The sequence below is a fragment of the Megascapheus bottae genome, chromosome 25 (genome assembly GCF_031878675.1).
Source record: "Megascapheus bottae isolate mThoBot1 chromosome 25, mThoBot2.hap1, whole genome shotgun sequence".
Taxonomy (NCBI): Eukaryota; Metazoa; Chordata; class Mammalia; order Rodentia; family Geomyidae; genus Megascapheus; species Megascapheus bottae.
In genome coordinates, this window is record NC_143533.1 from 6,113,275 (window position 1) to 6,130,664 (window position 17,390).

The 17,390-nt window shown below is 42.5% G+C and overlaps 1 protein-coding gene across 3 annotated transcripts in view; it reads left to right on the plus strand.

Annotated features, from left to right (window-relative positions):
• Nucleotides 1–17,390, plus strand: part of Smg1 (SMG1 nonsense mediated mRNA decay associated PI3K related kinase) — an 88,923-nt gene that overhangs the window by 62,341 nt on the left and 9,192 nt on the right. For all 3 annotated transcript variants that reach the window (XM_090358109.1, XM_090358110.1, XM_090358111.1), the window contains 15 exons: nt 103–332; nt 2,078–2,326; nt 2,801–2,939; nt 3,026–3,135; nt 3,709–3,927; nt 4,805–4,995; nt 5,830–6,002; nt 6,112–6,391; nt 7,136–7,408; nt 7,617–7,851; nt 8,373–8,599; nt 10,830–10,980; nt 11,078–11,267; nt 11,578–12,047; nt 15,088–15,225. In XM_090358109.1, coding sequence (XP_090214235.1) covers nt 103–332; nt 2,078–2,326; nt 2,801–2,939; nt 3,026–3,135; nt 3,709–3,927; nt 4,805–4,995; nt 5,830–6,002; nt 6,112–6,391; nt 7,136–7,408; nt 7,617–7,851; nt 8,373–8,599; nt 10,830–10,980; nt 11,078–11,267; nt 11,578–12,047; nt 15,088–15,225 — 3,275 coding nt within the window. The remainder of the gene's footprint in view (nt 1–102; nt 333–2,077; nt 2,327–2,800; nt 2,940–3,025; nt 3,136–3,708; nt 3,928–4,804; nt 4,996–5,829; nt 6,003–6,111; nt 6,392–7,135; nt 7,409–7,616; nt 7,852–8,372; nt 8,600–10,829; nt 10,981–11,077; nt 11,268–11,577; nt 12,048–15,087; nt 15,226–17,390) is intronic.

Below are 17,390 nucleotides of genomic sequence, written 5' to 3' on the forward strand. Positions count from 1 at the left end.
AACTTTTTCAGGTGTGCCTTACTGTACTTCGTCTAGTTGAAGACACAAAGGGTGACATACTCTGACCTCATTCTACCCTGGCAACTTTTTTTTTTCCCATAGGACTGGAGGATTTACATCTGGATGAGAGAATAATGCAGTTTTTATCCATTGTGAATACCATGTTTGCTACGATCAATCGCCAGGAAACACCCCGTTTCCATGCTCGACACTATTCTGTAACACCGCTGGGTACACGGTCAGGACTGATCCAGTGGGTGGATGGAGCCACACCCTTATTTGGTCTTTACAAGCGATGGCAACAGCGGGAAGCTGCCTTACAAGCACAAAAGGTTGGTGAAAATTGAAATATGTATAATTTTATATGAATGATTTTATGCAAATGTATTTATTAACATTGTGTAGTTACGTGGAATATTTCTACACTACATTTGAATATATTTGCATGTTTATTAATCATTCAAGTAGAAAAAACTTGAGCTTCTTAGGAAAATGATGGGAGGGGAGCATGTCATGTTTAAAAGTTTGGTTACAGGCCTTTTTGGTATTTATTTTATGAGTGTCCATACCAGGCCCTGGGTCTGCCCCTTAGCTTTGTCACTCAGGGCTGGACTCTGCCACTTTCTTGATATATAGTTCCACATTCAGGTTTTGGTGTTTAATTGGAGAAAAGAATTTTAAGGATTTTACTGTGTTAGCCTGGTTTGAACTGTATTCCTCAGATCTCAGCTTTTTGAATAGGTAGAGTTACTATAGATGGGATACTCTGGTTCTCAGCTAATACAAGCCATTTTTTGTGGGGCTTAGGATTTGCTTCAAAAAGAAAAATAGAGGAAATGCATGTAACTGTCCATAAAAAAACAAAAAAAAAAAACAAACTTCTAAGGAAAGAATAGGCGAGAGTTGTGAAAGATTCTTGTAGCCAAACCCATTTTCTAGAAAAATGTTTTTTGAAATTTTAAGATGCAGAAAATGCCATTGGATTAGTTGTGATTACTAACTGCTCAGTAACTAGTATGTCACATCTTAGTGCTTTCATTGATTTTATAAAGGTCTTTGGATTTGCAAGTAATTAGAAAGCTGTGAGATCTAGATTCTTTTTTATTTTTTTGTCTGTTACGGGGCTTGGACTCTGGGCCCCTGTTGTCCCTGAGCTCTTCAGCTCAAGGCTACTGCCCTCTCCTTGAACCACATCCCCACTTCCTATTTTCTAGTGGTTAAATTGGAGTTAAGAATCTCACGGTCTTTAGTGCCTGGGCTGGCTTTGAACCGTGATCCTCAAATCTCAACTTCCTGCGTAGCTAGGATTACGGTGTGAGCTACCATGCCTGGCTCCTAGATTCTTTTAAATTAGTGATAGAGTGCTTGCCTAGCCCTTGGTTCTATTCCTTGGTACCTCATAGGAAGAAAAAGTCAGAAAGTAGTGCTGTAGCTCAACTAGTAGAACATTAGCCTTGAGAAAGCCCAAGGACAGTGCTCAGGCCCTGAGTTCAAGCCCCAGGACTGCCCTCACACACAAAAAAAATTAAACTAGTAAATGTAAAACTTCAAGGATAAAATTAGTCTTTTGGCTTATTCTGTTTTGTCGATTTTATAATTTAGGCATTAAGGTTTGTTTTAGCAGCTGTCTGAGAGATTAATACATGACAGGAGCTAGAAGTAAATGCTCAGGATATTAATAAATTGGTGTGCTCTCAGCCTCACCACAAGAACATGCTTACAACTAAGGGTAAGTGTAGGAAGCAGTGAGACTTCAGTAAGGTGCCTGTTTTCTTAATGTTGTATGGTGCTGTAGCTCTAGCCCAGAGTCTAACTCATGTGAAACATGCTCAAGCATTTGACTGCTCTGGCACTGGGGTCACATTGTTAATTGTTCAGTAGGCCCCTTAGTCTGCACAGGAGCTGTACTATAAGCTGGTGTGGTGGTGCACTCCTGATCCAAGCACTCAGGAAGCTAATGAAGGAGGATCTGAAGTTCAAGGCCAGGCTGAGCTATAGAGCGAGATGTTCCTCAAAATAAAAGAGAATAATTCTTGTCTTCATTGTTTTTTCTAATGTGCGTGTGTGTGATTTTTAGGCTCAAGATTCCTACCAAACTCCTCAGAATCCTAGCATTGTACCCCGTCCTAGTGAACTTTACTACAGTAAAATCGGCCCTGCTCTGAAAACAGTTGGCCTTAGCTTGGATGTGTCACGTCGGGACTGGCCCCTACATGTGATGAAGGCAGTGTTAGAGGAGTTAATGGAGGCCACACCCCCAAATCTCCTGGCCAAAGAGCTCTGGTCATCTTGTACCACCCCGGATGAATGGTGGAGAGTCACACAGGTATGAGGCATTTAGGATTCAGGTATAACCACTTTCTTGTCTGTCTGTCTGTCTGTCTGTCTCCTCTCCCCTCCCCTCTTCCCTCTCCCACCCTCTCTCTCTAAAGACTTGGTAGTTTGAGACCTGTATGTGAATCTTACTTTACAGTTAGAAAGTTGTAGCCTGTCTGTGTCTAAAGGCAGGAAGGAGCAGGTTGATTGGATGAAATGGAAAAGAATAAAATCTTAGGAGGGGAAAAATCACAGGAATCTGAAGGGAAATTGTTGAAAACCCAGCATTCTGATGCTTACACAGCACCTAGAGGATCACACAGTACAGGTGAGCTGCAGGCAAGGTGCTCAGCTCACACCAGTATGAGCACATTGAGCCCATGCAGCAGTCTTGAGGTTCACTTTGTGTTGTCTGTGTTAAGATCAGGGGTGGGCTTCATGGGGAGGGCTATGTGCTAATAATGCTTACCTTCTTTGCCTCTAGTCGTACGCAAGATCTACTGCTGTCATGTCTATGGTTGGCTACATTATTGGCCTTGGAGACAGACACTTGGACAATGTCCTCATAGACATGACAACTGGGGAAGTGGTCCACATAGATTACAATGTGTGCTTCGAAAAAGGTGAGGTGAAAGTGGACTTGCACTTCTATAGGAGGGTCAGGTGATTCTGGTGTAAGAGCCAAAGTATAACAATTTATCTTTTCAAGGTAAAAGCCTTAGAGTTCCTGAGAAAGTACCTTTTCGAATGACACAAAACATTGAAACTGCACTTGGTGTAACTGGAGTAGAAGGTGTTTTTAGGCTTTCCTGTGAGCAGGTATGCAGGTTTTTTTTGTTTGTTTGTTTCTGTTTTTTCCTCTTCTCTTACCCTGTAATACTGTACCTATGAAATGAATTGAGACCTGTGAAATGAAAATTTTAAAAGATACATGGGCCGGGAGTTTGGCCTAGTGGTAGAGTGCTTGCCTAGCATGAACGAAGACCCGGGTTTCCTCGGTACCACATACATAGAGAAAAGCTGGAAGTGGTGCTGAGGCTCAAGTGGTAGAGCTCTAGCCTTGAGAAAGTCCAAGGTCAGTGCTCAGGCCCTGAGCTCAAACCCAGGACTGGCCAAAAAAAAAAAAAAAAAAAAAGATATCAGGATCTGGGTGGCTCACTTGTGTAACTCCTCAGGAGGCTACCATCTGAAATCATGGTTTGAAGCCAGCTTGGGCACCATAAAAAAGCCAGAAGTAGAGCTGTGTGTGGCTCAAATGGTAGAGTGCTTGCTTTGAGCAAAAAAAGCTGAGAGCACCTAGGCTCCCTGAGTTGAAGCCCCAACACCAGCACAGAAAAGAAAAAAAAAATTTATTTCATTGAGGAAACTTACTTGAGACTCTTGTGAAAATAGGTGCTGCACATTATGCGGCGTGGCCGAGAGACTCTGCTGACACTCCTGGAAGCCTTTGTGTATGATCCCCTGGTGGACTGGACAGCAGGAGGCGAGGCTGGGTTTGCTGGGGCTGTCTATGGTGGAGGTGGCCAGCAGGCTGAGAGCAAGCAGAGCAAGCGAGAGATGGAACGAGAGATCACCCGCAGCCTCTTTTCTTCCAGAGTAGCTGAAATAAAGGTGTGGACGACTGATGCAATAAGTCATTGACATCTATTAAGAATGTTTATTAAAAACACTGGTGGATTCCTGTTATCCTAGCTACTTAGGATGTGCGCGCTAAAGGCTCAAGTGGTAGAGGGCCAGCTTCAGTGAAAAAGTCAAGTGAGAGAGCATTCTGAGTTCAAGCTTCTGCACTGGCATTAAAAAAAATTTTTTTTTAAAGCATTCTGTATTTTTTTTTTTTTTTCAAAACTGTTGTTTGCCAGCATGGTGGTTCATGCCTGTATTTCTAGCTATTCAGGAGGCTGAGATCTGAGGATAAGGTTCAGAGCCAGCCAGGGCACAAAATGACTGGAGACTCTTATCTCTAATTAACCTCTAGAAAATGGAAGTGAGGCTTGGCTTTAAGGGTAGGGCAGTAGCCTTGAGCTGAAGAGCTCAGGGACAGCGCCCAGGCTGAGTTCAGGCCCCATGATTCCCCTCCAAAAAATAAAACCTGTAGTGTATAATGACAGTTAAATTTGAGAATTTGGTGCCATCTCTCTATTACGCAGTGCTCCCATCCAGATAACCACAGTTACATGGCCATTTGTAAGAGGTAGGTTAATGATTTGGGAAACGTGTAACAAGTGTAAGTGCTTCCTAGTCTAATAGTCTTAGGTCTTGTCTATAGCTAGGATTGCCAGTTTGTTCTGTGCAGTGTGCTGTTAGGAAGCAGTGGCTGTGTAAACTGAATGTGTTGGGTGTCTGAGTGTGGGAGGTGGTGCCATCTTCCCTTTGTGGGTTTTTTGAGGTTTAGGTAAGATAATGTATTCATGTCTTTCTTCCCTGATTCTTCTACAAACATGGAATTACTGCTGACCTGGATTTCCCTGATCAAGATTCCTTTCTTTAGGTGAACTGGTTTAAGAACAGGGATGAGATGCTGGTTGTGCTTCCTAAGCTGGACAGTAGCTTAGAGGAATATCTTGGCCTACAAGAGCAGCTGACAGAGGTGGAAAAACTACAGGGCAAGCTGCTAGAGGAAATAGAGTTTCTAGAAGGAGCTGAAGGAGTGGATCATCCTTCACACACACTGCAACACAGGTCTGAAATCATGTTGATTTTGTATTTGTAAAACTGTTACCTTGAATTACGATTACTATAGCAGCTCATAAAATCAAAACAAAGTTCCCCTAAGGACCTTAGTTTTAAAATGTTACTGAAGGTCTGGAGTGTGGCCTAGTGGTAGAGTGCTGGCCTAGCATGCACGAAGCCCTGGGTTCGATTCCTCAGTACCACATACCTAGAAAAAGCCAGAAGTGGTGCTGTGGCTCAAGTGGTAGAGCTCTAGCCTTGAGAAAGTCCAAGGACAGTGCTCAGGCCCTGAGTTCAAGACCCAGGACTGGCATAAAAAATAAAAAAAATAAATAAAATGTTACTGAACTGTGGGAGATAGGTAGGGTTAGTGATAGGAACATAGTTGGTTACCTAAAACCTGCAGCTTGTTTTTCTCTGTCTCTTAGTCCTCACTTGTACAGAGGCACTTTTCTCATCTGCTTTGTTTTTCACCTATTCAGTTAAATTAAGGGCTCTGAGGGACTTGACTTTTGCTTGTGCTTACTGCTCAGTAACATGGAGTTGAATGTTCAAGTGCCAGGCATAGCAGGAAGCATGCAGGCTGCAACATTTCTCAAGCTTCAAGGAGATCAAAAACCTGGCAGCTATGGTAGACTTCCTTAAAATGTTACATAGCTAAGGGAATTAGAGGGCTTGGAAAATAGAGAGGAGTTAAGGAACATTTGAAGAGGGTCCTCAAGATTGAAAAGCAAACTAGATAGATGTTCTAGGTCTGACTGAGTAAGGTCCAGGTTGTTAAATAGGTAGAAGAAAGAGCAGAAAGTGATCTGCAGGTTGGTTGGTTTTTGTTTCCCCCATTAGGTATTCTGAACATACTCAACTACAGACCCAGCAAAGAGCAGTTCAGGAAGCAATCCAGGTCAAACTGAATGAATTTGAACAGTGGATAACCCATTATCAGGCTGCATTCACTAACTTAGAAGCAACACAGCTTGCAAGCTTACTTCAGGAGATCAGCACACAAATGGACCTGGGTATGAGTTGGCTCCATCTGCATATACCCTGGGTAGGGATTCTGTGTGTGTGTGTGTGTGTATTTCTGGTTTGTATTCTAATTGCAATGTGATTGCTTTTTCCCGTAAGGTCCCCCAAGCTATGTGCCAGCAACAGCCTTTCTGCAGAATGCTGGCCAGGCCCACCTCATCAGCCAGTGTGAGCAGCTGGAGGGAGAAGTCGGAGCTCTTCTGCAGCAGAGACGCTCAGTGCTCCGTGGCTGTTTGGAGCAACTACACCACTATGCAACCGTCGCTCTGCAATATCCCAAAGCCATATTTCAGAAACACCGAATTGAGCAGTGGAAGACCTGGATGGAAGAGCTTATCTGCAACACCACAGTAGAGCGCTGTCAAGAACTGTACAGGAAGTAAGTTGAGAGCAGTTCGTTTTCTTCCCTTTCTCGGTAGTGTTGCAATTTTATGTGCTGGGTTTTTTTTTTTTTTTTAATTTTTTATTTTATTTTTTGCCAGTCCTGGGCTTGAGCTCAGGGCTTGAGTACTGTCCTTGGACTTTCTCAAGGCTAGAGCTCTACCACTTGAGCCTCAGCACCACTTCCAGCTTTTTTTTTCTATGTATGTGGTTACTGAGGAACTGAACCTGGGTCTTTGTGGATGCTAGGCAAGCACTCTACCAGTAGGCCAAACTCCCGGCCCAGTAGTGTTGCAATTTTGAATCACCTTACTATTATTTTCTCTGAAAAGGAGAACTATGAATGGAGTTGCTTCTTTCCCCCATGTTTAAGACAGTGTCTGTTCTCATGTCTCAGCTTCCCAACTAGTGGATTTTACCTGTTTGCCACCATTCCTGGTTGTCTCTGTTGGTCCTGGGGCTTGAACTCAGGGTCTGGATGCTGTCCCTGAGCTTTTCTTCTGCCACAGCTTCAGTTCCATCTTGGTGGTTAATTGAAGCTAAGAGTCTTACTTACTGTCCTGTCCAGACTGGCTTTAAATCTTTTTGATCCTCAGATCTCAGCCTCCCGAGTAGCTGGGAATATAGGTGTGACCCACTGATGCCCACCTTGATTTATTTTCCTGCTTTTCACGAAGTAAAGTACAAAGTTGTCTTGCATAATTTGTAAAGCATGAATGTTACCTCTTTTTTGTGTTTATAGATACGAAATGCAGTATGCTCCCCAGCCTCCCCCTGCTGTGTGTCAGTTTATCACGGCCACAGAAATGACCCTACAGCGGTATGCAGCAGACATAAACAGCAGGCTTATTAGACAGGTGGAACGCTTAAAACAAGAAGCTGTCACTGTGCCAGTTTGTGAGGACCAGTTGAAAGAAATTGAACGTTGCATTAAAGTCTTCCTTCATGAGAATGGAGAAGAAGGATCTTTGAGTCTAGCAAGTGTCATTATTTCTGCCCTTTGTACTCTCACAAGGTGAGTTAGCATCATCTTGGGCCATTCCATTGCCCTAAAAACTTGCCTTATTATGATTTCTTGTTTTCTTTTTAATCTCTTACGTAAAGTGCTGTTGTAGTTTACCTCAGTCTCGTTAGAATTGCTTTCAGGTTTTGAGGCTCCTCTCTGTTGTGTATATGCTTTACCCAGTCGTGTCACTGTGTACCTGTCTATTACCCTATCTTAGGCGCAACCTAATGATGGAAGGGGCAGCCTCAAGTGCTGGGGAACAGCTGGTCGACCTGACATCCCGGGATGGAGCCTGGTTCTTAGAGGAGCTGTGCAGCATGAGTGGGAATGTCACCTGCTTGGTTCAGTTACTGAAGCAGTGCCACCTGGTGCCGCAGGACCTGGACATCCCAAACCCCATGGAGGCCTCCGAGGCTGTGCACCTAGCCAATGGTGTATATACCTCACTACAGGTGAACACACTAACTTAACTTTCTCTTGATTGTTTAAGCAGTCTTGTAGATCAAAGCCGAGAGTGGTAGCGTTTTGGGAAACCAAGAGACCCATAAGTTGGAAATCAGCCTTGACTATATTTATTTCTCAAACATAGATAGATAGATAGATAGATAGATAGATAGATAGATAGATAGATAGATAGATAGATTAAATTTTATGAGTTTTGTAGCCACTACTTGTGTGGTATTGGTTTTTGTTTTGTTTTTGCCAGTCCTAGGCTTCAGCTCACTGTCCTTGGACTTTCTCAAGGCTAGAGCTCTACCACTTGCCCCTCAGCACCACTTCGGGCTTTTTTCTGTGTATGTTGTACTGAGGAATCGAACGAACCCTGGTCTTTGTGCATGTCAGACAAGCATTCTACCACTAGGCCAAACTCCCCACCACTGCTTGGTTTTAATTACATATACTGGTTTTTACTTTTTTTGGCATCCATTATTCCCCCTTAATCCCAAAACATATGCTTCTCATGTGTTTATAGGAATTGAATTCAAATTTTCGACAAATCATATTCCCAGAAGCACTTAGATGTTTGATGAAAGGGGAATCCACCTTAGAAAACATGCTCCATGAACTGGACAGCCTCATCGAGCAGACAGCTGATGGCGCTCCTCTGCAGACAATAGTTGAATCTCTTCAAGCCTACCTGAGAAATGCAGCTATGGGGCTCGAAGAAGAGACACACGCCCATTACATCGATGTTGCCAGGCAAGTGAATGATAGCTATGTATTGTTGTTCCACAAAACAGATGGGGCAGCCGGGTAAAGGGATTCTATGCTCTTAACTCTGTTGTAAATTTAATTTGCAGAGCAAATGTGATTACAAATACATCTACTTTAGTGTAGTGTGAGGCAAGAGTGAAGAGGTTTAAACTCAAACTTGCTAGACAGGCACTTTATCACTTGAGCCATGACTCTGTTTTTTTCTTTCTTGTTTCAGTTGTTTTTCCGACAGATGATCACATTTTCCCTTAGGCTGTCTGTAGACTGTGGTCTTTCTACCTTAGTCCTTCTGCACAGTTAGTACCGTTACCTCATATCACTATGTCTGGCATGTTGAGATGGGGCCTTGCTAATTTTTTTTTTTGCCCAGATTGGCTTTGTATTGCAACTTTCCCTCCCTGTGTCTACCTACAGAATAGTTGGAATTATAGGAGTTAGCTACTGCACCCATTGTATTGTATAAGCAACATACAATACAATGACTATAGTTTCACTGGAAATTGCCTTTTAAGTATAGAAATGCTCTGTGGATACCTTATCCTTTATCCACCCTCTACTAGTGTCCTGGAGTCGTTAGCTCCAAAATAACCAGCAAAAGCTGGTCTGGAGGTATGACTAAACATGGTAGAGCCCCAGCTGAACAAGCAAGTAGAGTGAGAATGAAGGCAGGTACCAGTTAGAGAAAAAAAAATATTTAATGAATCCCTTGTTTTCATCTGGTACTCCTCTGCCCTGGCTCAGTCTTATGTTCATGTATTGATTCAGCTTTTTAAAATTTATTTTTATCTTTGAGTTAGCATATATTAATAACATGTATTTTTAGTCATACAACAAGAAGTAAAACTAATTTGAAAATAAGTCAACTAAAGACTGGTTTTGATTATTTATAGGCTGGGCTTGAGGTTTGGCTTAAGTGGTAGAATGGCTGCTTAGTGAAGAGGAGTCTCTATGTAGCTTTCATACCTCAGTTTATCTGTTATCTTTTCCAAGACTCACTCCCCTCACATTGAATGCATGCTTAGGATGACAACATGCTCACTTCTGTCATAGCCTATGTGTGTCTTGTGTGTGAGTAAGTCTCAAGGAAAATGTCATAGCCTTGTCTTTCAGCTCTTTTCCAATAGAAATGTTTCCTGTTAACATTTTAAATTCTCCTAAAAGCTCTTCAGGGTTACATACATTAGGAATGATTTCTCTTTGTGACAGATAAAGAAGAAACTATTTTACTGATAGTAAGTACTTGCAGTTTTATTTTGCTTTTTATATAAAATGTTAGAGGGAATATGAGGATATGTATGTATGTGTGTATATATAGCCAGTCCTGGGGCTTGAATTCAGGGCCTGGGCACTGTCCTTAAGCTTTCTCAAGGTTAGTACTCTACCACTTGAGCCACGGCACTACTTCCGGGGTTTTTTCTATGTATGTGTTACTAAGGAATCCAACTCCAGGGCTTTTTTTTTTTTTTGCCAGTCCTGGGCTTGAGCTCAGGGCCTGAGCACTGTCCTTGGACTTTCTCAAGGCTAGAGCTCTACCACTTGAGCCTCAGCACCACTTCCGGCTTTTTTCTATGTATGTGGTACCGAGGAATCGAACCCGGGTCTTCATGCATGCTAGGCAAGCACTTTAACCACTAGGCCAAACTCCTGGCCCCTCCAGGGCTTTGTGTATGTTAGGCAAGCACTCTACCACTAGGCCATGCTCCTGGCCCCTAGCATTATATGTATCTTAATGATAATAAGGTGGATGAAGTTGTATTTACAAAGACTGCATTCAAAATACACATAATTCTAAAGCTAGGGTCGTTGCTCAAGTGCTCTACCTAGCAAGTATTAAGGCCCTGTATTTAGATCTTGAACTGCCAAAAAGAAAAGAAAACACAATGTGCCAACCAGCTTCAGAATTATCCTTTACATTGGTCTAGGATAGGAGTTCAGGTTATTTCACATTTTGAACCTAAAGTGAGACTAATACTTTATGTAATGATTTTTTAACTGTCATAATTCAGTTCTGCACAAAATATAATGATATAAATAACTTGTGAAACTGGATTAGCTTTGTTAGCTTCCTGTAGTTGATGTGAAATACCATTTTCTCATGGCATTCCATCTTCAACTTAGATTTGCTGACTTTGTATACTGTCCCTGAGATTGCTGACTTTTGTGATCCTCTGCATTTCCTCAGGGAAAGTCTTAACTCTTGTTTCCTTTTCTCCAGAGTACTGCATGCCCAATACGGGGAATTAATCCAACCAAGAAATGGTTCTGTTGATGAAACACCCAAAATGTCAGCTGGCCAGATGCTCTTGGTAGCATTTGATGGCATGTTTGCTCAAGTTGAAACAGCTTTTGGTTTATTAGTTGAAAAGGTAAATACGGGGTTGGCTTTATGAATTGTATAAGTGCAGTGCAATGTATTCAGTGTGAGAATAGAGAAGTAATGAGTTTTTTCTTTCATTTACACAGTTAAACAAGATGGAAATTCCTGTCACTTGGCGGAAGATCGATATCATACGGGAAGCCAGAAGTACCCAAGTTAATTTTTTTGACGACGACAATCACCGGCAGGTGCTAGAAGAAATTTTCTTTCTAAAAAGACTACAGACAATTAAAGAGTTCTTCAGGCTCTGTGGTACTTTTTCTAAAACATTATCAGGTAATATTTTACCTTTAAACATCTAGGTTTAACCTTTGGAAGGGGACATTGTGAAGTCTTCATACAGTCACACGTTCTTAAAATCTGAAATGCTTTAAATAAGCAGCTCTCTCCCTCTTTTAAGAGGTTATATTTTTGTTATCTTTATGTAGTTGTACAGAGGAGTTACCATCCAACATGACAGTTTCTGAATGTAATGCATCTTGATCCACATCACTCATCATTTGGCTCTTTCCCTCCCAACCTCGCCTTTCTCCTCCCTCTCCTTTGTTTCGTAAACTAATCATTTTTGCATTTCTCCTTTTCTTAGGGTCAAGTTCACTTGAAGATCAAAATACTGTGAATGGACCCGTGCAGATTGTCAACGTGAAAACACTTTTTAGAAACTCTTGTTTCAGTGAGGACCAAATGGCCAAGCCTATCAAGGCCTTCACAGCTGACTTCGTGAGGCAGCTCTTAATAGGTCTCCCGAACCAAGCCCTGGGCCTCACGCTGTGCAGCTTCATCAGTGCCCTGGGTGTGGACATCATTGCCCAGGTGGAGGCCAAGGATTTCGGTGCTGAAAGCAAAGTTTCTGTGGATGACCTGTGTAAGAAAGCAGTGGAGCACAACATCCAGGTGGGGAAGTTCTCTCAGCTGGTGATGAACAGGGCGACTGTGCTTGCCAGCTCCTACGACACCGCATGGAAGAAGCACGACCTGGTGCGCAGGCTGGAAACCAGCATTGCTTCCTGCAAGACAAGCCTGCAGCGGGTGCAGCTGCAGATCGCCATGTTCCAGGTATGCCTGAAAAGTGGAGGCATTTGTATAAAACAGTATAAAAGGGAGAGAAATTTTAACTTCCTCAACATGCCAACTCATAGCCAACTCACCTTTAGGATTCAGGGGCTCCCTCTTCTATTTTAGAAGCTGGGATCATTTCATGTGTATAGTTCGTGCTCTTCACTTGTTTCTGTCAGGGCTGCATCATAAAACATGTTGATGAGTATTCCTGGTGGATGGAATAGGTGCAATACTGGGTTTTTGGTTTAGTTTGGATTTTTTTCCCCCCAGTACTGGGGTTTGAATTCAAGGGACTCATGCTTCCTTAGCTGGTGTTCTACCATTTTCAGTGGTAGAGCCTCCAGCCAGCATTTTTGCACTTTGGAGATGGAGTCTCTAGTCTTTACTTTCTAGGCTGGCTTCCAATCATGAACCTTGGGATCTTAACCTTTTAACCTTTTGAGTTTCTAGGATTACAGACACAAACCACTACAACCCTGGTCTGCAAGGACGACACTTACTGCTGAGTCACACCTCTAGATCATTGATTTTTTTCCTCCCCCTTTTTTCCTTTTTTGGTGCTGATGCTAGAGCTTGAACTCAGGGTCTGCGTGCTATCCCTGAGCTTTTTTGCTCAAGGCTAATAGTAACACTTGAGCCACAGCTCTACTTCTAGCTTTTAAATCAGTAATAAAAGTTTCACTGACTTTCGTGCCCTGTTAATTTTGAACAATGATCTTCAGATGTCATCTTCTTGACTAGCTAGGATTACAGACATGAGCCACTGGGCTTTTGTTTTTGTTTTGCCTGCTTTTTGCAGGATATTTCTGATAAAGGATCTCACTTCCTGGTTGGGCATACCACTTGGGTGAGATTCATTACATTTGTCAGGCATGTGCCACCTGACCCAGCTCTTGTTTGAGATGGAGTCTCATAAACTTGATTGCTTAGGTTGGTCCCTAGCAGTGTTCCTCCCAATCTCAGCCTCTTTTTTTTTTTTTTTTTTTGCCTGTCCTGGGCTTGAGCTCAGGGCCTGAGCACTGTCCTTGGACTTTCTCAAGGCTAGAGCTCTACCACTTGAACCTCAGCACCACTTCCGGCTTTTTTTCTATGTATATGGTACCGAGGAATTGAAAGGGTCTTAGGGCATGCTGGGCAAGCACTCTACCACTAGGCTAAACTCCCAGCCCTCTCAGCCTGTCTCTCTAGTAGCCAGAATTACAGACATACTATACTATAGTATACCCAGCTATACTAGTGGTTGGTTGAATCTATTTACTATGTAGACACGCTTCCACTACTGTTAAACATTATAACTAAGATGATATATTTAGAGTAATTTTAAGTAAATAATATTTATAAGTTTATACTGAGTTCCCCAAGTTCTGGTTTCCTTATCTGTAGGATGAGGACAGCATATCTTTTATCAGATGATCGTGGACTTCTTAAGCTGCTAAGCACAGGATAATGGATGCTTTCTTATTTCTTGCTTTTGGGTATTGTCGGTAACTTGAAGTAGGGGGTATCTGGGGACTACCATTTTTAGACCTGTTTGGCACATCTGGTGGTTACTTTGTATCTTTTTTTTTTTTTGCCAGTCCTGGGCTTGAGTTCAGGGCCTGAGCACTGTCCTTGGACTTTCCTCAAGGCTAGTGTTCTACCCTGAGTCACAGCACCACTTCTAGCTTTTTCTATGTATGTGGTACCGAGGAATCAAACCTGGGTCTTCGTGCATGCTAGGCAGGCACTCTACCACTAGGCGAAACTCCCGGCCCCACTTTGTATCTTTTATATCAAAGTTGCTCCTAATAGTGGACTTGGTGGCTTCTTTCTGCTCAGTACAGCAGGTGACCTTTCCTCATCCTTCCTCCACCTCCCACCCCAGCCCTGAGGCTTGAACTCAGATCCTAGGCACTGTCCCTGAGCTTCTTTTGCTCAAGGCTAGCACTCTTAACACTTGAACCACAGTGCCACTTCTGGCCCTTTATGATTCTGTGGTACTGAGGAATCAAACCCAGAGGTTCATGCATATTAGGCAAGCACTCTACCACTAATCCACATCCCCAGCTGCTGTATTTATTTTCTTGGCAGGCTTATCATAGCCATTTTCTTCCTTTGTGAGTTAAACAGTTTATTCTACTTAATTGCATTTATTGATTATATTGATTCTCCTACTTACCGCACATTGTTTGGGTTTTGGTATACATTTTACTAACTCTAAAAATGCTTTCAATTTTAAGTATTTATGAAGTTGTTTAGAAATTGACAGGATAATGGAAAACATGGTAGAAATCTTTTCAGTTTTAAAATTGGAATGCATTTTCTTATAAGCTCCAAGCACAATGTATGACTTTTTTGCTTTATGGTTTGTTTATATGTTTTGGGGGCAGGTTCCTCCCCCCCTTCCTTTTGTTTTGGTATTTAATGGTGCTGGGACTGAACAAGTGCTGTGTGTGTGTGAATACACACACAATCACCTAACTTCATCCTCAGCCCTGCAGTTCTTAGAACCCAGTGTTCTTCAGAACTTCTAGGGTGGGCTGCAAACACCCTTGATGCCTGACTCTCCGGCAGTCCCTTTCTCCTTGGCCTCACATTCGCTTTTCTGCAGAGTGCTTCTCTGTGGCTGCTCCTGTTTTTTTCCAACCTCCTGCCCAGTGTGTTTCTCCTAACTAATAGAGATGGGGGATGGGTTGTTTTTTGAGGTGGGATATTGCTATATGGATGCTGTATTTCACTAAGGGGCTCCTTAGTGCCAGGCTTGCAGGTGAGGATAGCCATACCCACAAGGCAGAGAATCTGGGGCGGAGGAGGTGGAATCATGTACTGGATTTTTACATGAACTAGTGAACACACTTAGAATGACTGGTTAAGTTTTGGCTCCTAAGTAATTACAAAATTTGGGTTTGTTTTTTATTTGTCAGCCACTCACCTCAGGAAAATGTTCTTCAGGATGTGATTCTTTTGATGTTACTGCTGTTATCCTAGTAGGGTCCCTACACCTTGCCACCCCTGGTTTTCCTCCTGATATTCTTACACATTTTCCCCCTTTGGACAGTGGCAACATGAAGATCTGCTTATCAACAGACCTCAAGCCATGTCTGTCACCCCGCCTCCTCGGTCTGCAATCCTGACCAGCATGAAGAAGAAATTGCACACTCTGAGTCAGATTGAAACTTCCATCGCCTCTGTTCAGGTGTGTTCTGTTGAGTCTTCCTCCCAGCACACCAGCACTAAATGAGTGGTGTCTGTACATATGTACGTATGAACATGCATCTCAGTTGTGAAGTGTGTCTGTGCTTGTCCCTCGTTGAGAAGCCACACTTGACTTTGTTACTTTTGCCCTCCATGGTAACTAAGCCTTACACTAAAAACAAGTTTGTGAAGCAGGTGCAGAATTAGGCTAGATAGGGGCCGGGAGTTTGGCCTAGTGGTAGAGTGCTTGCCTAGCATGCACAAAGACCCAGGTTCGATTCCTCAGTACCACAAAAAAAATAGCTGGAAGTGGTGCTGTGGCTCAAGTGGTAGAGCTCTAGCCTTGAGAAAAGCCCAAGGACAGTGTTCAGCCCCTGAGCTCAAGCCCAGGACTGGTTACCCCCCCCCCCCCCAAAAAAAAAAAAAAAAAAAACTTAAGCTAGTTTAGTCATGCTTCTTATAAATTTTACCTCCTTTTACCTTAGAACCTCAATGATTAGAGAACTTGAAATAATTCTTTGTTAAAATGTGTATAAACAATTACAATTACATTTGCTTTATTGTGAGGCTTGGACATGACTTTTGTCCTGTAGATAATGGTGTGTGTGTGTGTGTGTGTGTGTGTGTGTGTGTGTGTGTGTGTGTGTGTGTGTGTGTGTTATTTATTTATTTATTTTGTGAGTCACAGGGCTTGAACTCTGGCCCTGGGGTGCTGTCCCTGAACTCTTTATCTCAAGGCTCCTGCCCTACCCCTGGACCTGGATGTTGTCCCTGAGCTCTTCAGCTCAAGGCTACCACCCTACTCTTGAGCCATAGCTCCACTTCCCGTTTTCTAGTGATTAATTGGAGATAAGAGTCTTAAGGCTTTGTAGTGCCAGGGCTGGCTTTGAACCTCCATCATCAGATCTTAGCCTCCTAAGTACTAGGATTACAAGCAAGAGCCACTGCACCTGGCTGCCAAGGCAGCAGAACATGTTTTCTGAGCAGTCACTGATTGCATGCTTTCAACCAAACAAACGAGAGCACTTTATTTTATAAAATAAGTAAATTTGAGGGCTATGTATACTTTTATGCTCTAAACGCTAATATGTAGTATATGACATTGTTTTTCTTTAGAGTATAATTAGATATTTAAATTTTGAAATGAAATTTTTTGGAGCTAACTTTTTTGAAGATTGAAAGATAGGTTCTTAGAGGACTTCTCTCTTTTTGATATTATCTATGCTTCTCGGGTAGCTGAGATGGTAGACTGTGCACCTGACTTTGCTGTAGAGCTATAGCCCCCTCAGGGCATTGTTCATTTGTGGTTTTTTTTTTTTTTTTTTTTTGCCAGTCCTGGGCTTGAGCTCAGGGACTTTCAAGGCCAGAGCTCTAACACATGAGCCTCAGCACCACTTCCGGCTTTTTCTATGTATGTGGTAACGAGGACTTAAACCCGGGTCTTCATGCATGCTAGGCAAGCACTCCACCCACCACTAGGCCACACTCCCAGCTCCCATTTGTTTTTTGTATCCCAGTCCCCCATCTCCCCACCACTTCTGGCCCTCATTGTCAGAGGTGGAGTAATTGCTTTAATTCGGAATAGTAAGTAAATAACTTTGCGCTGTAAAACTTAATCTGGATTTTTAAACCATTATTAGTAACTTAATAATTTTTGACCATCTGATTTTTATCTTTCGCCAAGTATAAATACAATTTGGTGTAGTAGGCTTTTTAAAAAATCTTTTCAAAGTCCAAGGCCTACCATGGGCTAAGCATGCACTCATTCTGTCACTGAGCTGTACTGTAGCTCCTGTTTTCGGGTATTCTGTTCTGTTTTTTTGGCAGTACTGGGGGTTTGGACTTGGCTATGTTTCCAACACCTCCTGATTTATTTTATTTATTTATTTATTTATGTATGTATTTATGTATTTATGTATTTTGCCAGTCCTGGGCTTGAGCTCAGGGCCTGAGCACTGTCCTTGGACTTTCTCAAGGCTAGAGCTCTATCACTTGAGCCTCAGCACCACTTCTGGCTTTTTTCTATATGTGGTACCAGGGAATCGAACCTGGGTCTAAAATGTGTTTATTTAATTCTTGGTTACCAATAGTATATTATTTTGGGGATAGGTCTCATTTTATGTCTGAACTTGCCAGTACCACAATCCTGCTTTTGTTTCTTGTCAT